At 38.3% G+C, this 17,600-nt stretch overlaps 1 protein-coding gene across 1 annotated transcript in view; it reads right to left on the reverse strand.

Moving 5' to 3' along the window:
- The window catches only part of ANGPT1 (angiopoietin 1), a 292,884-nt gene that overhangs the window by 115,832 nt on the left and 159,452 nt on the right, over nucleotides 1-17,600 (reverse strand). Inside the window, exon 2 of the mRNA XM_065903221.1 lies at nucleotides 6,555-6,710. Coding sequence (XP_065759293.1) covers nucleotides 6,555-6,710 — 156 coding nt within the window. The remainder of the gene's footprint in view (nucleotides 1-6,554; nucleotides 6,711-17,600) is intronic.

Raw genomic sequence — 17,600 nt, forward strand, 5'->3', positions numbered from 1 at the left:
AAGTTGAAGAGATAGTGGTTCAACTTTGAGAGCTGACCTTTCTGTTCTTTCAAACCTATCTACTTTAAGTTTACAATTGTATGAGTCAAGTCCAAATAACAGGTGTGATTGTTTGTGACCTCTAAGAAGCAGATACCAGACTGCAGGAAATTAATTAGGGGAAATGCCAGTGAGAGAAAATTGGGGAAAAGCCAGAGTTGACTAGGGTCACCTTCTGACTGGGATGTAGATCTAACCACAATGGAGAGGGAAAAGAGTAAGGCTAACTGGACGTCTTAGTATGCAGGGAATTGTACTAAAGTTTGGCAAGGCTGATGATGGAGAGCCCTTAGTCAAGTCATGTGTTAGTGACTTGACAGCTACCAGGAGTGGGTCTAAATATCACTGCCACAGACGACCGTGGCTGGAAGGGGCCACTGAGAATTGTGGTCTCTGTACTAACACAATGATGGATTTCAGAGCCCAGCAGCTGGGGCCATTGATCTATTACACCTTTCCGCCAGTAGGAGATTGGAAAGATGCTTTTATGACTGTGAGGGGTAGCTCCATAGCTAATAATGGAAAGTCAAGAAAGAAATGGTCTAGCAAATTTTTGTCATATTAACCCAAGCTCACTGAGTATAAAGACTGCTTTACTTATTGTGGTATTCTATTTGGTACCTATTAAAATATCTTGCATCAAGGAGGTATTCAAAATATATCTTTAAAATTTTTATAAATTACGTTTCTAAAGTTATGGCTCTATATAAATGATTGGAAGTTGGAGGAGAATTACACTCAGTCTCTACAGAACTTCTTTATATTAATAGTTACGCAGCCAGAAAGTGACAAGGGCAGCAGTGGGTTACACAAGATGATGTGCAGACACATGGTAAAAACCACCAATAGCTGGTGGTTCCCTCAGCAGCAGTAGCTACAGCAGCAGCTTCATCATTTATAGAAAATGTTCTGTTGCCACTATTAGGTTCACATTAATCTGCTTTATCTGAAATTCATTTTGTCCTCTGCTAGAACCCAAGTTGCATCTGCAGCCTCTGAGAAAGAAAGGAATCACAAGACAGAGAGAGCATAGGCAGAAAGCATGTAAATTTGGTAAAGCATGTAGACTCTGATGCCAGACTGTCTTGGGTTCAAATCTTCCCTCTAGTATTCATAAGTTTTTTCACCTGGAGCCAATTGCTTTACCTCTCTGAGTTTCAGCTTCACATCTTTAACAAGGGATGGTAATAAAACCTACCCCAATAATTTTTTTAAAAAAAATTATTAAAAACTAATACAGATTGATTATATTCTTTGCAGACAAAGATGGAGAAGTTCTACACAGTCAGTAAAAACAAGACCGGGAGCTGACTGTGGCACAGACTATGAACTCCTTACTGCCAAATTCAGAATTAAATTGAAGAAGGTAGGGAAAACCACTAAATCATTCAGGTATGACCTGAATCAAATCCCTTTATACAGTGGAAGTGGCAAATAATAGATTCAAGGGATTAGATCTGATAGACAGAGTGCCTGAAGAACTATGGACAGAGGTTCGTGACATTGTACCTGAGGGATCAAGACCACCCCCAAGGAAAAGAAAGGCAAAAAAGCAAAATGGTTGTTTGAGGAAGTCTTATAAATAGCTGTGAATAGAAGAGAAGCAAAAGGCAAAGGAGAAAAGGAAAGATACACTAATTTGAATAAAGAGTTCCAAAGAATAGCAAGGAGACATAAGAAAGGCTTCCTCAGTGATAAGTGCAAAGAAATAGAGGAAAACAATACAATGGGAAAGATGAGAGATCTCTTCAAGAAAATTAGAGATACCAAGGGAACATTTCATGCAAAGATGGACTCAATAAAGGACAGAAATGGTGTAGACCTAACAGAAGCAGAAGATATTAAGAAGAGATGGCAAGAATACACAGAAAAACTATGCAAAAAAGATCTTCATGACCCAGATAATCACGATGGTGTGATCACTCACCTAGAGCCAGACATCCTGGAATGCGAAGTCAAGTGGCCCTTAGGAAGCATCACTATGAACAAAGCTAGTGGAGGTGATGGAATTCCAGTTGAGCTATTTCAAATCCTAAAAGATGATGCTGTGAAAGTGCTGCACTCAATATGTCAGCAAATTTGGAAAACTCAGCAGTGGCCACAGGACTGGAAAAGGTCAGTTTTCATCCCAATCCCAAAGAAAGGCAATGCCAAAGAATGCTCAACTTACTGCAGTTGCACTTATCTCACACGATAGCAAAGTAATACTCAAAATTCTCCAAGCCAGGCTTCAACAGTATGTGAACCATGAACTTCCAGATGTTCAAGCAGGATTTAGAAAAGGCAGAGAAACCAGAGACCAAATCACCAACATCTATTGGATTATTGAAAAAGCAAGTGAGCTGCAGAAAAACATCTACTTTTGCTTTATTGACTATGCCAAAACCTTTGACTGTGTGAACCACAAGAAACTCTGGAAAATTCTTAGAGAGATGGGAAGACATGATTCTTGAGAAATCTATATGTAGGTCAGGAAGCAACAGTTAGAAGTATACATGGAACAACATAGGTTTCAACTAGGGAAAGGAGTATGTCAAGGCTTTATACTGTCACCCTGCTTATTTAACTTGTATGCAGAGTACATCATGAGAAACTCTGGGCTGGAGGGAGCACAAGTTGGAATCAAGATTGCCGGGAGAAATATCAATAACTTCAGAAATGCAGATGACACCACCTTTATGGCAGAAAGTGAAGAAGAACTAAAGAGGCTTTTGATGAAAGTGAAAGAGGTGAGTGAAAAAGTTGGCTTAAAACTCAACATTCAGAAAACAAAGACCATGGCATCTGGTCCCATCACTTCATGGGAAATAGATGGGGAAACAGTAAGAGAGTTTATTTTTCTGAGCTCCAAAATCACTGCAGATGGTGACCGAAGCCATGAAATTAAAAGACACTTACTCCTTGGAAGGAAACTTACGACCAACCTAGACAGCATATTAAAAAGCAGAGACACTGCTTTGCCAACAAAGGTCCATCTAGTCAAGGCTATGGTTTTTCCAGGGGTCATGTATGGATGTCAGAGTTGGACTATAAAGAAATCTGAGCGCTGAAGAATTGATGCTTTTGAACCGTGGTGTTGGAGAAGACTCTTGAGAGTCTCTTGGACTGCAAGGAGATCCAACCAGTCCATCCTAAAGGAGATCAGTCCTGGATGTTCATTGGAAGGACTGATGTTGAAGCTGAAACTCCAGTACTTTGGCCACCTGATGCAAAGAATTGACTCACTGGAAAATGAGATTAAGTAATAATTTAGGACTCACTTTGTAAACCTGGCCTTGCTGGGAAAGATTGAGGGCAGGAGGAGAAGGGGACGACAGACGATGAGATGGTTGAATGGCACACCGACTCAATGGACATGTGTTTGGGTGGACTCCAGGAGTTGGTGATGAATAGGGAGGCCTGGCGTCCTGCAGTTCATGGGGTTGCAAAGAGTCGGTCATGACCAAGCAACTGAACTGAACTACACTGAAAATTGCTTTAAAAAGAGGTAAGCGCAGATTATTAGATGTGAATTTTAATATTTTTTTTAATCTACTAGTGTACATTGACTCAAAATTGTTGGCCTGAGGAAGAAGTCAGAAATAGATACACACTACAGGAAGAAGCATGAATATCTGAAATTAATCCCTTCACACTGCACGCTTGGAAAGAGGAACTAGAAAGAGAGGAGATATTGGTATGAACCGGTAACAGAGTAAAGAAAACACTGCAAGCTAAACTAAGGAGGAAGGGACAGGCCCAGCATTGGTTCCTGGTCTCACCACCGTGACCAGTAGTGTTATGTTATAGCATTCATTCTCTCTTTTCTGATTATGATGCTTATTGAGCACAAGAATACTTTTAAACGCCACTGCAATAAATCCAAGGTTCTACCTACTTTTATTAAGTTCAAGTCTAGAAGGTTGCAGAAGACTAAAAAGCAGTAAGTTACTTATCTTTATAACAACATCATGTGAAAGCTAGGGCATTAAAATACACTGCAAAACTATTGGCATGAGTTCCTAAAATAACTGAAGACCTGAAATGAGTTTAGGAATAGTAAGACTTACCGAAGTGAAACAAAGCAGACTGAATAAGGGAGGAAAAACCTGGGAGCACACTTGGATAGCACTAAAGGTTTATAAATGCTTATGACAAAAGAATAGAGTGTACTGAGATTAAGGAATAATTTAGGACTCACTTTGTAAACTTGGCCTTGCATCAGAAGTTGAATAATTAGGTTTTAGGACTTCTCTGATAGTTCAGTTTAGTAAAGAATTCACCTGCAATACAGGAGACCCCGGTTCAATTCCTGGGTCAGGAAGATCTACTGGAGAAGGGATAGTTTACCCACTCCAGTATTCTTGGGCTTCCCTTGTGGCTCAGCTGGTAAAGAATCCACCTGCAATGTGGGAGACCTGGGTTCAATCCCTGGGTTGGGAAGATCCCCTGGAGATGGGAAAGGCTACCCACTCCAGTATTCTGGCCTGGAAAATTCCATGGACTGGGTAGTCCATGGGGTTGCAGAGTCAGACACGACTGAGCAACTTTTCCCTTCAACTAGGTTTAAGTAGAACATGTATGGCGCTTCTCAGGTGGTGCTAGTGGTAAAGAACCCACCTGCCAATGCAGGTATTATTACTAAGCAAGGAGGCCAGAGAAGGAAAGAAATGTATATGTCTCAGTTTGAGTATCAAACTGAATTCACTAGCTGTATTAACAGACGATGAGATGTTTGGGTGGCATAATTGATACAATGGACTTGAGTTTTAGAAAACTCCAGGAGATAGTGAAGGACAGGAAAGCCAGGCTTGCTGCAGTCCACGGGGTCACAGAGTTGGACACAACTTAGCTACTGAACAACAACAAGCTGTATCAATGTGAGAAAACCACTCAAGCTTTCTCTTCTAAATAGTCTTCATGAATATCATTTGTCCAAGAGAAAGTGGCTTGCATAATATAAAATGCCCTGTCCAAATAAATTTTTATTGCTATTTGTCTTTAAATATCAGCATTTGACCTGTGATGCCATTAACACAAATGATGTAAAACAGAAACAAGGCCGCATATTGGAGGACAGGGAAGCCTGTCATGCTGTAGTCCATGGGGTTGCAAAGAGTTGGACAAGACTTAGCAGCTGAATAACACAAAGATGGCATATTATTTTTGAATTTATATTGTTAAAAGTTAAACATTAGAGGCTATTAGACTGAGATGACTCTAATGCCTTGGTAACCTACATAAGCAAACCCAAATCTAAGCCAGAGTCAATGGGCTTAAATCCATGAAAATGAAACTTAAGAACAACCAATCACAAACAGCCAACTAGGCTTTCCTAAATAAGGCAAATGCCTAAGCTATGGCCAATCAAATAATTTCCTTGCTTCGCTTCTACATTTTCCATATTAAAACCTTTCCCTTTGCTCCTGTAGTAGAGCTACTTTTGGGCTGCACAATTTAAATCAATGTTTGCTTAAGTAAACTCTTGAAAAGTTTAATGTGCCTCAGTTTATCTTTTCACAATATAGTTCACCTTCAATTCCAGAAATCAGCTTCATTGAGACAGAATCATCCTCTGAATTTCAGGATGGTAACTGGAATAAACATTTCCATGTTTAAAGGGGACCCAGAGATTATCTTCCAGTCATCAAAAATAATATTTTCATGGAACTGTACTGGTAGACTTGCGGCAGTGATAGTTAAAAGATATTTTACTGACTTGACCATAAGTATGTCATTGTCCATAGTAGGGTAATGTATAATATATAATACATATACATATGTGTACATATGGGGCTTCTCAGGTAGTACACTGGTAAAAGAATCCAGCTGCCAATGCAGGAGATTCATGAGACATGGGTTCGATCCCTGGGTCAGGAAGATCTCCTGGATGAGGAAATGGCAACCTGTCTGGAATATTCCATGGACAGAGGAGCCTGGCAGGCTACAGTCCATGGGATTGCAAAGAGTCGGACACTACTGAACAACTGAGCACATACACATATGTGAGCACACCTATGAAGACAGAGTTTTAATTTACTTTTCATTATAAAATCATGCTGACAAAAAAATCTACACATTCCAGATCAGTTCATTTGGGGTCTTTCTTCCTATCCACTGACTGCACAAAACCTCCACAGGTGCCATTATGGTAGAGTACTACCAGAGATAAAACAGCATAGGTCAAAATGTACATCAAAGGCACTGATTTGACACAAACGCTTATTCTGTTTGACATAGGTCGTATCACAGTTGGTAATTGCAATGAATTTATTTGAAATTTAAATGCTGATTAAGTGCTTTGCCAGTCCTGTTTTTGCAAACATACAAAGCTAAATATATCAGCTCTCATGAAATCAAGAGAAGCATGCCTAGCATGTCAGGCAGTCACTGTTGTTATTAAACCAATAAACAAAAATGTATATGTTTCCCCAATCTCAGTGCTGAAATGTGCTCTGTGTTTATGGAGTAAGCTAAAGAAAAAAAAAAGAAATCTTTCCAGTTAAGAGTTTGTCATCTCTGGGTCTGCGACTTACCTGGGTCTCAACATCTGTCAGCTTTCTGGTCTGCTCTGCGGTCTGAGAGAGGAGGCTGGTCCCTATCTCAAGCATGGTGGCCGTGTGGTTCTGAACTGCATTCTGCTGTATCTGAGCCATCTCCGACTTCATATTTTCCACAATGTAATTCTCAATCTGCAAGAGATGAAGGGCAAGGCATACTACATTATAAGCAAAGCCTTTCGGTTGGAGCATGTAATATTTACAATGACAAAACAAGATACAGCTGGCAAATCAGCCATCTGGCAGGAATCCTCTGCAACTCTGAGAGGCTGTGGAAACGGGACAGAGCACACAGGAGTTGCTAACAAACTCCTAATATACTGATGCACATATCTAATCAACACAGTCAGAGTGGAAATTCACACGTGGCTAGTGCTTTCTCATTTAACCCTTACAGCAAAGGTGTGAGAGTCACGCACGGATGAGCTCACTGTTCTTTTCATTTTATAGGTGAGGAAAAAAAATTAGAGAAGGTCAATGATGAGCCTAAGGTCATCCAGCAAAAACTCAACAGAGTTACCACAATAATTTAAATCTAAATCTTGGTTCTCTGGTCTTTTCATTATTATCATAATGACCACTCAACTTTGAGAATAATTCCGCCTCCTCTGTAATGAAAAATAAAAGATTATGCTGGGTTAGAGAAATGGGACAACTAGTGGGAGGGGGACAGTTTTCCAAAACAGAAGGCTTTTAAAGGAATGTTACAGAATAGGCAAGAGCATGTGAGATGAGCGGCAGAGCCTCAGTGTTCTTTCACACACACACACACACACACACACACACACACTGAAAGTATGGTCCATAAAGCAGCATTTGCCGTTCTTGCCTTGGGCAACATTTAGTCCTTTATGTTGCCATCTTAGAAAATACTACAGCTGTAAAATAAATAGTACCATAGAGGCCAAGAAGAATTACTAGGTGACTTAATATAAGGGACCCGTTAGGCAGCTGGGAGAATAAGGCCGAGCATACGCACTGCTTGAAACATACAGAGAGAAGCCTGCACTTCCCCCTCAGTGCACTTAATTCCCCCCAGCACTGTGTGGCGACTACATTTTATTACCCAATTACACATACGGGGAAAACTGCATCCGAGAGGAGTCAGGTCCAAGGCCACACACCACAAAAACAGTCAGACTGGGAACTGAGCACCGAAGTCCTTAACTCTCAGACCAGCACTGGTAACCACGCGGGAGCTCTGCCAAGTCCTGCTCCACAAGCTGGCTTCCAAGTCATTAACAGCTACGTGATTTTTACCGATTTGGTGAACCAAAATACATCCCCTATTTTATAATCTATAGGAACACTATTGCCATGTAATAAATATAGCCTAAAACTAAATTCTTCTTTGTAAACTTTGGCAGTTCACTTTCTAACAGCATCTCTTATTTCTATTTCTCAAGTGTGAGTCTGCCCCAAGCTAAAGAAAATGAAAGGTCAGAATCAAACTCATGTTATTAGTAATAAGTTCTGACCTTGTTTGTGGTCAGTATAAGGTAACTCCTCTTCATCCTTTATTCCCAAATTAGAAGTAGGAGGAAACAATTTTTCTTTTTAATAAAACAAATACAAAATAGATTAGGATACATATCTGGAAATTATCTTAACAAAATTTATGTCTCTGGGCTAAATTCAATCTTGGCTTTATTCCAACTGAACTAACATATTTAAACAACAATGGAAGAGTAGGAGAACAGAGGGTAGGCTGGAGTATCAGACATCTATTGTTTTGGATTCTGCTCATATGTTCCTTTTTTTCCTAAGAACACCCCTTAACTTTCTTTTGGAAAAGTGTCTTTTCCTCCTTCACAACAAATGCTTTGAGTAGAGTAGTCCTACCCTAGCTTCAGGGGTAGGTACATGTTTGAGCCTGACAAACCACAATGTTCTGCTCTTGCTTGGAGAGAATGAATTGTTCAAAAATGAAAAGATACCATAAGCAAAGCCATTAAGTCTCAGTTATGCAATTCTGTCCAACATTTACAAAAGAACTTCTTTTTCCTCTGTGGTAAGTTGGTAACATATATGCTTGACACTTGATGTCCCATTTTACCATCACAAAACCAGCGCCAGCCTAAGTGTGAGGCTAAGTCAGAAAGATAGATAGGTAGGTAGACAGATAGCCAGGTAATACAGATAGAAGGGTACTTTTAGAGTACCTCAATCTTGTCATGTTTTTAGCCAGATTCATCCTTGGACATGAAGTTGTAAACTGTGTGATGTTCCTTGAGCAGCCCACTTTTTTTTTTTTTCTTTTGCTTCAATCACATTGATTTAAGTTTCTAACAATGAATGCTTAGCAAAGGAAGCCTCAAGCACGTATTAGCAGTGTGCTTCATGCTTATCCAGAAATCTGGGGCAGTATATAAATGTGTATATTCTCAAAAACAGCAGGTAAATCTCCATCATGGAGATGATATCTGGCATTTATAGCTGACATTTAGCCATTGTCTACTATGCTGCAGGCACTGAGTTAAGTGCTTTTCCTTTTATGATACCACTTAAACCTTATGATGATTATATATGGTAGGTATTGTTATAGCCATTTTATAAGTGAGACTACTAAGGCTTAGAAAATCCATAGCTTGCTCAAGAACAAACAAGAATTCAACCCCCAGTGCTAAAACCCATGTTTTTAACCTTTAATCTAGTCATCTTAGTAAAGTAAGTAGTAAGTAAAGTCGCTCAGTCGTGTCTGACTCTTTGTGACCCCATGGACTATAGCCTACCAGGCTCCTCTGTCCATGGGATTTCCCAGGCAAGAGTACTGGAGTGGGTTGCCCTTTCCTTCTCCAGAGGATCTTCCCGACCCAGGGACTCTTAAGCACTACTTAATTACTCTCTGAGTTTCCCAGCTGGCTCCAAGAATCCTCCTGCAATGCAGGAGACACAGGAGACGCGGATTCCATCCCTGGGTCAGGAAGATCCCCTGGAGGAGGAAATGGCAGTGCACTCCAGTATTATTGTCTGGGAAATCCCACGGACAGAGGGGCCTGGCAGCCTATGGTCCATGGATGGGGTTGTAAAGAGATGGACTCGACCTAGGGACTAAAGAACAACTAGCCTTTTACCTTGTTCACAAAATGGCAATTTCCTTGAGTAAAAGTGATTTAGACCATCAAAATTATTTTATGCCAGATTCCATGCTTACCAAGAAATTTCAACTAACAACTTGTTTTCCCTATGCAGATTTCTTTCCTGAGAGGAAATTCACTAACCAGTGAGCTTCAGTATAGATCTGCTGATACAATTACCTCAACTTCTATGTGGTTGGATAGTGGGAGTCAGTTCCCAGAGTCTGACTTATTCTGGGTGTAGTAATAATCATGTGCCCCAATCTCCATAGAGGAGGACTCCCTCTGACATAGAGTGACTACATCAAGGTTTAGCTGCTTTGTGGTTTATCAGTGTTAGATACTATCCATTCACCTATTCTGCATTACTGTGCTTTAACTGTAAAAATCAACACCAGCAAATCAAACATCTGCCTTGTGCCAGTGTTCATCACAAGGAGCCTCCCACTTCTACTGCTGATCCTGTTGTAGAAATAAAGCAGGTCTCCAACCTATCCTAAAATTCTTCTTTGGGTTGCCATGATGAGTAACAATTTTTTACAGTCTAATGCTAGCTAATTATTTTTTAATCAAATGGGGCTGCTCTCTCTAACTGCTTTTTAATGTAAAAGGTAATGGCACACTTAAGTAGCAAAAACCAGACGTAGTTGATTTAAAGGCTGAGGAGAGAGGCAGAAGTCAAATATACAATGTGTGATTAATAAGGACAACTTTCATCTTATCTCTAAACATTCCTCTGTAGATGTATATTTGTGAAATCCATCTTCGGGTGCTACATTAGCCAGGTTCTGGAAATATATGCAGCAAATTTGATTGTCTTCATATATTCTGTACTGGTTTCAAAATATGTTTACAGAACATGATGGCTACTTCAAGGTTCCATGTTTTATAAACTCCTAAGATGTGCATCTTAAGCATAGAATTTGGTGACCACAAGAGCTAATGGATTATAAAGCTAATGGATTATATCATTTTTAGCCAGCTCATTGAGAATTCACTTACTTTTTTCTTTGATAAAAACATGCAACATTAGAGAGTGATTACTTCATTCTGATTTACTATATTAGAGGGCAAGGTAATTTGAGATGAAGTGACAGATCTCAGGCCAGGTAGTTGGCAAGTTTACTTTGCCAGCACTTTTAATACAATGGGTCATTAAAAATACTCTCATCAGCACCTACCTTTTTTTGTCTTAGTATGCAGTTTTTAATAATGTTTTCTTCCACTGATTTTATTTCTTACAAACTATTGTTTAATATAACAAAAGTAATAACAACAATGACAACACACTAAGCCTCTACTAAAGCTAAGTATGTGTGAGGTTTTACAAGTATATAGCTCACTGACTACTTATAACAATCCAGCCACTCTATTATTTTTCTCATTTCACTGATAAGGAAACAGACTCTGGAAGTTAGGCAAATTGTCTATGATCACACAGTAAGTTGGGGTAGAACTGTGATGTTGCTTTGAAAGAAGCTAGATGAACCCCCTCAGGATGTGCTCCTTCTAAAGAATGATCACCCATCAAGGACAAGCACACTATAATGAATCTCACAGACAAATTCTGGTAACACACAATATTCATGCAGGGAATAAAAAAAATGAAGACTACAGAATGAACGAGGTGCAACTGTTCAAGGATAGATAATTTTTCATTTTTTTATTTAATCATTTTCATAGTGATTGACACCTGTAATATCCTGTGAAATGTTATAGGTGGTGAGAAAGAAAATATAGAGTCCAGTGTAGCATTCTTAAGTAGAGAAAAAATATTTTTAAGAAGTGAAAATTATCAGACATTTGTAGTTCATTCATAAATTGCATGCCCAAGTCTTTTGCTCAGTGACTAGTAGAGAATTAATGCTATAATTTTCTACCACAAAAGAGAGTTTGGGGAGAGATTTTTTTACTGGGTCGTCAAAACTCTTGCCACTTCATGTTCATAAGAACCACAATCTGTGTGAGATTATGACATGTCTTGCATATGAAATGCATTCTCTATCATTTTACTTCAAGAGATCACTTCAAGGAACCTCTTAAACAAGAGCATATCTTAAAGCACAAAGAATAGAATTTCCCCATATAATTCTTAGGAAAATAACATTTTAAGCCCTATAAAAATTGACAAAGGCATTGTTCACTTAAAATATGTTGTAGATTAAATGGACTCTCATTGAATGTTGGTGCATATGGTATTACTCAGTTATGGCAAAACAACCATGAAATAAAGTAAAAGGGCAAATATGGGAAAGTAATAAAAAGGTAAAGCAATGCAAAAAGATGCCTTAAATGTTGATACCTTTAACTAATATTGTTGTTTCATAAATCAGTGGCAATACTGAACATGCAACCAAATCTTGGTTTATGATTTTATAAAAAAAGATGGCTGAGGCCAAATATATTATTTTCAAGAATTTCTATTATTAGAATTTCCAGTATACTGCTTCTATTACAAAATGGAGAAGCATTATTGTCTTTATAGACAATAGATCCATCAAATTGACATTTGCAATAGTGTCTGTAGTGATATGCGTGACATGAATCTCACTTCTTATTTAGGTATCTGAAAAAATAGTATTCACAGAAGAAAGAAAACCATTAGAATACGTGAGCTGGAAGAGACATTAAATATTATGAGCTCCAAGAACCTCGTTTTATAGATGTGGTGACTGAGGTTCAGAGAGGTTATAGAAAGCAAGGTGAAACAACTAACTGATGTCAGATGCCGGGCTGTGGCCACTTGGTGTGTGGGAAACTCAGCCTTGTATCAGCAGGCTGAGCCAACAGCAATGGCTGCTGGTGCCGTTGGCTCACCCCACATTTCTTTTCTAGCCTCTTGCTTCTTCCTACTTGCTTTACTTCTGGTGGCTCCTAATTTGAGGCTACCCCATCACAATACTAATTCATGCTTATCAGTTTGGGGGCCGGGGGTTAACTTTGTTTTCTGGACTCTACTCTCACTTTCCAGCACTAATGCCCACTAGCTGCTCCTTAGCCCAGAAGTCTCAGCATCTCCCTGACTTTTATTCTCCCTACACATCACACTTCAAATGGAAAAACACTGAGACCAGACCCTTTATTATTTCAGGCCTATTAATCCTGCACCAGTTCACGTTAGTCCTAGCAATATGTGTTGAATGCATCCTACGCACTAAGCCTGGTGCCAGATGTTACCAGTACAAACAGTTGAATCTTCCCAGAAATAGATGCTTATAATTTGATCATTTCAATGGATTAGGTGAATATTCTGATGGAGCTTACTTCTGACTGTATTTGTTCCTGTAAATATTCTTTTTTTTTTTTTTTAAGAAGAAGCTCTCAGCTACTGTAATTAATAATGTTCAAGGGACATTTGTTACATCTCTTCAACAGAGTAATGGCAAGACCCCTATTGAGACATATGAAGAAGCTAAGCTTCAAGGATACCCCAGAAAAATCCCATAAGAATACATTTTTCAGTTATTTTTCTTAGTTATGACTCTTAAGACCACATTTTTATAGATGCTGAAAGTTGCCATTTCACATAATTGGGTCTGTACCCAGGAAAATCATTCTCTCATCACATAAACAAATGAGATGTTTCCTGTACCAAAACACATTTCACTAGCCTGGAACATCTCTTTTGCATCCCACCTTTTCATATGCAGAAAAAGTCAGTCATGAAACTTTAAAAATGTTTATAAACAGCTGCTTAACTTTTCTCTTTACATTTTTAAAAGGGAGATGAAATGTGAAAAATACACTCAACTAGGAGTTGCGTTATCTGGGTTTTAATTCAAGGTACTATTGATTTACTCTGTGAACTTGGACAAGTCACTTAAGCAAACTGGGTTTCAGAGATTCATCTAGAAAGGAAGGGATGGTTTAGATTATTTTTAATATCATTTGAAGCTCTCCAATTACTTGATTTAAAACATCCTTTACAAAGTATAGGAGTCTGAAATATTTTAATTTTTATTTATTACAGAAAAATCAAAATATGGATGTATATACCTATGTCTATAAAGTATATAATATACATCCTTAATGGCAGTTTTGAAACAATGATACAGGAACACAACAGAAAAGCCCTGATTAAAATCTCTGTTTTGAGGTAAAGAAGCAGAACCTCTTATTCCCTTAATCCCCAGGAACCATTCTGTCCAAAATATATTCCCTGTTTTCCTCCCAACACAACCAAGCTATCTCCCTATGTTACTTATGTCACTGAATGACATTACCATTACTTTCCCATTCATCCAAGCCGTGGAAGTTATCTTTGACTATTCCTTTTCTTCATTTTCTACATTCATTCAGCATCAGATTGCTTTGCTTCTGATTCTTGAGGGGTGCTTAGGTCCATTCCTCTCTCTCGTTCCCTCTCTCCCTACTATATCTCTTTATCCTCATTGGTACTGACTTAGGTCAGATTCTTGCCCTTTTTCTTCTAGATTTGTTAATGACCCCATAACTGATTTTCTGAATATAGGCTTGCTTCCTTCAATCCATCATCCAGGCTTAATAAAAAGGATAGACCAATCTAAAACACAAATTTGGCTTTGCCACACCTCTTCTTAAACTCTTTCGTAGCTTCCACCATCTGCACATAAAGTCACAACTCCTTAATCAGCACTGAAGAATACTTATGATCTGAACTTGGCTTCCTTCTCCCTACATGTACCTTATGCTCCAGATATACCAAATTATTTGTCTTTTCCTAAACATTATTTTATTTTGCTTTCATGCCTTGGCATATAGTTTACTGTAACTAGAATGTTTCTTTTCTATCTCTTTCTCCTGTTTCCTGGGTGAAGTCCTGATTTTCAGTATCGGTTAAAATATTTTCTCCTCAAGGAAACTTTGCATGAATCTCCTCTCCTGGGTACTTAGAGAGTATCCTGAGATTCCTTTTTTCAAAACAGCATTGCCCACACCCCAGTACATCACTAGCTCCTTGACAGAAGCACTATCTTGTTGAGCTTGGTATCCCTTAGTGGCTGGCACAGAGTGAGTCCTCAATAATATATAGATAAATAAATGAATGAATGAACGAACATCTAATGAAAATACTAACAGCTTCCAGTTGTGAACTTAGTTACTTGTTCCTGACAGTATGAAACATCATAGTACCAATTCTTAGCAATGTCTTATTGTTTATCAATGGGACCAATGTAAATGATGCAAAAGTAAAAAGGTCTGAAGATGATATTCTCACTCACTGAATCATATAATCCTGCCTTATTTTCTTATTATCTTCTCTACTTTTCTCAATCATCTATTATAGGTAATTATTTAAATTAGGTAAAATACAGTAAACACATTGAAAATGAACCATGTGTTAATCACTGGGCTATACAATGAAAGCAAAAGAACAACTAAACCCTGACTCTGATGACTAAGGCTGTTTATAATGCAAGTGTGTTACAAGTGCTGGCATGAAGGTATAAATATCCTGCCTGCTTTTTGGGGTAGGATGAAGGAAGGAATACGTTTTCTAAAAAGGAATCAAGAACATCTTCCCAGAGGCAATCCCATATGAATATGGCAGGAGGGAACACATTTCTTATATTTGCCTTAATTCACAAAAATATGACTTGGAAAACCTGGAGGATGGGAGGATAAAGAAGGAAGCCAGGAAGACTATGACAGTATGAAAACTGCTTGTTCGGGTAAGGTGACTTTCCTGACCATCGCTTGGAATGTGCTGTTCAGGAAATCAAGAGATAAATCAGTTAGAAGCATGGACATGCCACCAAGGTCACACACACACAGGGCAAGGGCATGCTATCAGATTTTTAATATGAGATTCATTAGAAGACTCAGGGAGATAATTTCTTCGCCCTTAACTAAATTTCCAAACATACTGAGCATAAAATTCACTCTTTTTAATAAAACATAAAAGTGTATCTCATGTATGTATGTGTGTGTGTGTATGTGTGTATTTGCTTGCACATATATGCTCTCACACACATTTATTCTTATACTCTTAACCTACATGTTGTCAGGTTTTACATTCATACTCTGTGGTTCCATTCATTTCATTGTAGTTTGTTTCATTAAAAATCCATTTAAAATAACTAATGGATCACTTTCCTTTGGATGAGGTATGTTTCATGTCAGATTTAATCAGTATAGATAATGCCTATTAAACAGTCACGGACAGCTTCAGTATTCTGCCCAACAACTGAGAAACCTTTCTCCCAAATTCTGAATTTATACTTAGATGACAGAAAAAAAGAGAAGAACCACAACGCAACTTTGTATACATGGTTTTATATCAGTAAAAGTGATGGTTTTTAATTAAAGAACATAATGTTTCAAACAGAAAACTGCAAACAAGTTCCTTTAGGTTAATGCTTTTTAGTTTCTTATCTGGAATGAAATTTAACTCCCTGCAAGTTCAGTTGGTAAAGAACCTGCCTGCAGTTCTAGAGGCCCAGGTTCAATCTCTGGATCAGGAAGATTCCCTGGGATGGAAATAGCAAACCACTCCAGTATCCTTGCCTAGAAAATCACATGGACAGAGGAGCCTGGTGGGCTGCAGTCCATGGGATGCAAAGAGTCGGGCATGACTGAGCGACTAACACTTTCAACAAGCTACATCAATGCATCTGGTTCACTTAAAAAAAGAAAGCTTTGACATCTGAACTAAAGACCACCCCAACAGACGGTAGGTTGTGGGGAGCTGATAGGGTAAAAGAGACTCTCCATGAATAATTCTAAGAAACATCTTCTGCAAACTACATTTTTCCTCCTATGACAAATGGCTGTGATGCAAACAAGTAGCTTATGATGTTCGTTTTTTAAAGGAAACCTTCTGTGTTAAATGAAAACATGGCAAGACAGATCATGCAATCTAAATCCTTAGCAGATGATAAAAGATACACAGTAACAAAAATGGAAAAGCCTTAATAATTAAGGAATTTATAGATTTTAAGAAATGCCACTAGTAGGTAGAAAAATGCCATCATTTTACTCTGGTATTTCATACAAAATTGCAAGGTATTAGCACATAAAATCTAACCTTATTCCAATAAAACCCCTCTCAATAAAATCCCTCTGTTCAACACTCTGATGTTTTAGGCTATTACTTTCCCATATGTGCTGTTTCTTTTTTCAAAATACAGTTGTTCTATCTGCTTTTCATATTTTCTATAAATCTCTTAAGTTTATAATTGCTTTTTAAAATTAACTTTTATCTGCTTAATTGTGGCAAAATTAATGGTAAGAGCATGTGTGCATGTATATATGTATATATTTCTCCTATATATGGAATTCCTCAATGGAATGTACAATAAGTTTGCACAGGCATAAAACTGTCAAAGTCGTTGTATAATACACATTCCAAAGCATTCCATGTGAGGTCTACCTAATTTTTCCTGAATAATATTTGTTGAGTAGTCTTTATTTAAATTACTTTTGGTCCATGTACTAGAAAGATTAGTAGGCTGGAAATAGTCATTCAAAGCATAAGAAAGGGATAATGATTGCTGACATCTTATAAATGAAATAAAATCCCCATTTTTCCTCACTTTGATCAAAGGAGGACAGACACTGGACATTGTTTCTTCTTTCACAAAGACCATTCTGGTGCCCTAGTGATGCTTGTTACATCTCAAGTGTTATTGGAAGCGAGCCCAAATTACCATTACAATGAGTTCGTCTCTCTTAGAATTAACCTCTTACCACAAGAGAGAAGGACACTGCCCATGAGTAACTGTTCAAAATACCTGCTCCCATTACTGTAGGCAGTGCCAGAGGAATTCTGTGAACGTTTGTTTTAAACACTCACTAATCTAGTTTTGGGAGCTACAGATCACCTCAAAGTGCTCCTTTTGATTTCATTCCACCCCCAACAAGCAATGACCACTCAAAATTGTTTTTCACTAGCTGAAAGAAGGCTGCTCTAACTCACTGCTGCTGCTGCTGCTGCTAAGTCGCTTCAGTTGTTAGAAAGACTAAA

The sequence above is a fragment of the Muntiacus reevesi genome, chromosome 12 (genome assembly GCF_963930625.1).
Source record: "Muntiacus reevesi chromosome 12, mMunRee1.1, whole genome shotgun sequence".
In the NCBI taxonomy this organism is placed as follows: domain Eukaryota; kingdom Metazoa; phylum Chordata; class Mammalia; order Artiodactyla; family Cervidae; genus Muntiacus; species Muntiacus reevesi.